Genomic DNA, 5,184 nt, shown 5'->3' on the forward strand with positions numbered 1-5,184 from the left:
TTCACAATAATATTATCAAATATATTTAGTAATATCATAGGCTGACTGACCGCTTTCGCTCAGAATCGTTTTTCTTATATAATGATATTATATCATTGGATTCAAATTTAACACCATCCATTTCAGTGACGCACTTGTAATCTACTGTACAGCAGAGCGACATCCACTTGCCCACGTTTTTCTTTTGTTTTTTACGGCGCTTTCGAAAACTACTGGTAAATTTTTATTTTCGACCCTCCCCAAAGTACCAACTAGATTCACTTTTCTATCAGACAAGATACTGTAAGCATTTTTACTGTCCTAAAAGGCGATGACAGGCACAAAAATAAAAAAACACATCATTGTAAAATCAATACATTCTTCGTTCCACTCAGAATCTAAAAAAAGGATTGACATGTATATACTGTTCTACTATACAAAAGCGGTGTTGTCATATCGAGTGGGTCACTGGTCACTGTTATGGATGTGTTAAATATAAATTATTAATGATATAATATAATAATTATGTAAATGTTGTACAATATTATAATTTATAATAATAAATACATTTTGAGAGTGTACCTATCTATTTAATATATGTATTTATTATTTAATAATTATTGTGCAAGGTAACCGTTTAGGAAACACATAGTGCTACTGATGTGTCATTGCGAGAGTGCTTTAACCGTAACTATACCGTAGTACTAGTATAATTATATAGTCTAATTAAGAATTTTCTATTCATTTTTTTCAATCTACTAAATCCACTTATATTGATAATTTAAACTATATATTTAAAAACAGCTAATACCTTATAAAATATAATAATAATATGATCGTGGTCATGGATTTCGAATGCTGACCAATGCAAGCATGCAGCTGATCTTTTCGTAAATGTTAAATATGTATCGTATAAGAGAAAGAGTCAATCGCTATTTATTTCGATTCCAAAATGTTAATTTTCAGATAGCCAATATAGTTAGGTATCTAACTATCAATCGTTTGCTGATAATATAATATTTTAAGAGGTTAATGAAAAAAAAAATATTACAAAATAAGTTTCGAATTTCGTTTCCGCACAGCATAATAATTATTATAACAAGTACCTATATTATTATCCACGGGAAATGTGTGCTACTGTGACACTTGCGCGTGTATGTTAGTCATAATATGGGTATAATTATCGTATGCACTGATAAAAACTCCACAAAAAAACACCATACAACTGTATTACGCGACGTTAACTGTACAGTCGATGATTTTATTCATATATTTTTCTTTGTTTAAATACGATTTTGGAACAGTTTAATTTCAAAAGTTTGACGACAAAATGATTTTCAAGCGAATTTTGATATCGATGATTGTCATAATTTCTTTGATTCAAGTGAGTTTCACCTGTGGTAGCAATATAAAAATTAGCGTTTTCCGACGTTAATATTTTTACTTATGTGACACTTTTTTGTCTTGTAGAAATATGTTAACTTACGAAAATCTAAAGGATTCCATATTATATTCTCTAAAAATTATTAAATTAAATTTTAAATTCTGAGTGGAGCGATAAATGTATTGATTTTTTACAATGATATGTATTTTTTTATTATTTGTAATGAGTTATGACAGTAGACTTTTGGGAAGTAAAAAATTTAGTTAGTTTTCAAAAGCGTCACGAAAAACAAACAAAAAATTAAGAAAAAAAATGCATTATTTAGACACATTGATAAACAGAAAAATTAATGCTAATTTGTTGATGCTCCTGATTTATTAGCTGGGGTTAGGTTTAAGGTTCCAAGTACCTACTAACCTGGGTAAGTTTTCCCTATTCCATGTCCCAATTTGTGCGACAAACTATTTCTACAACAGCCGCGTCTCGCGAATGATAGCGAATGAGGGCTTATCACTCCTAAACTATTTTTAATTAAATTGTTTTATATTGTTTTGATTACTTTAAGTATACCTATAATACGTGTTGTGTCTTATAATGTCCATCAGGGTCTGTCCCGTAAATTTATATAACTAAATAAATAAATATATATATATATCTAATTAATACAATGGAACCTTGGTAGAGCGAAGTCTCAATGGACCAAAAAAAATATTCGATTTATAGAAACTTCAAGTTACCGGGGTTATATTTCATATTCTGAATAGAGTTTACATATGAATTTTAAAAAATATTTTAAAGTGGCATGTATTAAGCAAAATAATAATTTAAAGTGACTATAAAATTGATAAACTTTTTAGTCAGTTTATTATATTATGAAGATCAATTTAACTCGTTAAGTTAGGAGTTAATTAAAAAAAAAACTAACTCGTTAAGTGACTTAGTCGAAAATAATTTAACTTTTTAACTCACCTTGCAAACTTAATTTGCTGAGTTTCTGAATTCGAAATCCAAATTTGAGCTATACGCCTATTAAATACTATAATTCTAGAACAAGTGTACTAAAATATGCGCATGTTGATAAAGTTATATTCCTAATTCCAACTATATATATAATGAACTTCCGAGAGCGGTGTTATAGTCAGAAAAATACTTATATTTGCACATCATTGAGTATTTTATGATAAAATTCTAATATAAACGTCAAAATGTGATAATTCTTTTCATTTGTATATTATATAATATACTAAACTATCATATTAATCTGATAATCATTTCTCACTTAGGTTTACTTTATTAAGAAATAAAAATGATATTAATGATTTACTTTTAATGAAAATGTTTAGTTTATAACTTCTTTGACGACCACTGAAACTAAACCAAAAGACCCAGCTGTTACTAATACTGAGGTTAAGCAAAAAGGGCCAGCTAAATCTAAATCTGCAACTACAACCACTGACCCGACGGTAATATTTTTATATTAAATAGATAGTGTTTAATTTTGTAAAAAAAATAATAACTCACAATTACATTATGTAATAGATAGATGTATTAAGTGGTTATATTCTGGTCAAATTTGTTTTGATAAAAGAACCGAAAGTAAATGCTTTATATAATTTATACAATTTAATAGAAATATGTATGTTTCAAATAATATTATAAAATTGGTAAGGTTATATCTATATATACTACGATAACTAAATAAAATACAAAATATTAAATAAGTGTTAAAATATAGTTTTGTAGATTTCTAAACATATGTTTAGAATACCTTATATTATCCTTGTTGTGTTCATCCGTCCATTAGTAACATGTAACTAACTACTAGTTACAATTGTTGATTTTTATTTATTTATTGCCAGTACATAGTTACGATTATTATTATAATATATTGTTGTTTTATTATTTATTTATTGTCTGTAATTTCTGTACAATTGTTACTGTATTATTGCTTATGAAATTATAATTTATTTCGTTTTGTTACAATAAGTTTCGAAACCAGAAATTCCTAACTTGTTTTCAATAAATAAAGGTTTACAAAAACATAGTCTTAATATATATATACCTATTTATAATACACACATTTTTCATAAATAAATATATCTTATTATTTTGTAATATTGCAATGCAGTTATGCTACGTATACATGATATACAAATATCTAATATATTATAGTAACACATAGATAGTCGAGATGATGTCAGCGTTGCACACGAGTCCCTGGGAGAGCAATATTATAACAATTATTGTTAGCAACAGCCTCAGCATCTGTAAACGGCTTGATGATAGAACCCGAGCCGGTAAGATATCTGTGGGAACTCTTCGACGCGTAGTAAATTCTATGAATTAGATCTTGGTACGGTAACAAGACGGCCGAGGGTATACTCACTTCTCTTCGCCTCTTCAGTGTTAAATAATACAGGTCATATTGTATTTTTAGGTTTAAAATATAAAATATGACGTATCTTTTTATAAATTAAAATATTAATTTTGCATACCTAGCAAAACATTGTATCTAATTGTCTACACATTTTTCATTTTATATTTTTCCGGTTTACATATTTTTAAAGTTGTTTTCTTACCAACAGGAAGTAGGAATAAACCCGGACGAAGATACCGCAAAGATACCAGAAAAATCAACAAGCCTACGTCATAAATTCATTATTAAGCCTCTAAAGTCGATAGTTTTGCCGTTCCGATTCTTATGGGGAAAATTAAAGAACTTCATGAATAAAAGACAAAATAAAAATAAAAAAGAAACAGCAAAATCTGCAGTATCAGAATCTAGAGGAGAGTATGCAGATGAAAATAACAAAATTTATAATGCTTAGTATATTGTAGTTGAGGAATGAATTATGGTGTAAATTAAAATGTAATTATACGTTTTGTAACGATTTGTTTTTATTGATAACAATACCATACCCATTGCGGGTGCATGATTAATAAAATAAAGAAAAAGATAACAACAAATTCAATGTTACGTAGATTTGGGCGTTGAAATTGATCACAATAATGTCCTATAATATTAAAATGTCACACAATGAAAAACCACGCTACCTATTATGAACGTTAACGGATTTATCTTTATGTTTGATTATTAGTTTTTGATCTGTAATTAGTAAATCTACGCCTGTCACACTTAAATATTCCAATATTATGATAATAAAATAAAAGTTTATAGGTAACCGACCGATTTACTCGATCTTGGCAAGTGATTGCAAGTTGTAAGACTGGTATAACTTTAATTTTGAATAATTGACAATCAAAAAGTAACTTGTTAAATGTGTAGAGAAAATTATTTATTAATTTATATTATATTATGTATTTGTATTAATACTTGCAACGAAATTGGTTAGTGTTATTCATTTATTATATAACTATAACTATAACTAATAAGTTTTCTTTAGGTGTAGTAAAATACTAAAATGTATTGAGCGTAACTGACCCTAACATTTTTAGAGTGCAATTGGTATATGAAAAAGTAATTTGAAGCGCAATTGGTAAGCTCCAATGACATTTCCGACTGGCTGAAAGTAAAAAAATCTGCAAAATCAACATCTTCAAATCGTTGCACGTGAATAACATGATGCATAAAAGTAAAATATGTCGCCAAGCGAATGTCTATTGTACGTTTGACAATAGCGATAATTAAAAAAATATGGACCTACATGGAATATATCAGTGAGGTTGTGTCATTAAGTCCCACATTGAGACTATTCAAGGTTGTCAAGACATCGCTCTCCATACATTGTCACAACATAATGATACAGTGGTACGATATAAATTACATTATCCACTGTGATTTAATGATGCCCTCTATCCAG

At 28.0% G+C, this 5,184-nt stretch overlaps 1 protein-coding gene across 1 annotated transcript; it reads left to right on the forward strand.

Moving 5' to 3' along the window:
* The first annotated feature begins 714 nt into the window (after positions 1-714).
* On the forward strand, positions 715-4,251 carry LOC132950622 (uncharacterized). Its single transcript, XM_061022143.1, has 3 exons — positions 715-1,363; positions 2,707-2,826; positions 3,949-4,251. The coding sequence occupies exons 1-3, from the start codon at positions 1,310-1,312 to the stop codon at positions 4,189-4,191; spliced, it is 417 nt and encodes a 138-aa protein (XP_060878126.1). The 5' UTR covers positions 715-1,309; the 3' UTR covers positions 4,192-4,251.
* Positions 4,252-5,184: the final 933 nt, after the last annotated feature.

Source organism: Metopolophium dirhodum, chromosome 8 (genome assembly GCF_019925205.1).
Source record: "Metopolophium dirhodum isolate CAU chromosome 8, ASM1992520v1, whole genome shotgun sequence".
Classification (NCBI taxonomy): Eukaryota; Metazoa; Arthropoda; class Insecta; order Hemiptera; family Aphididae; genus Metopolophium; species Metopolophium dirhodum.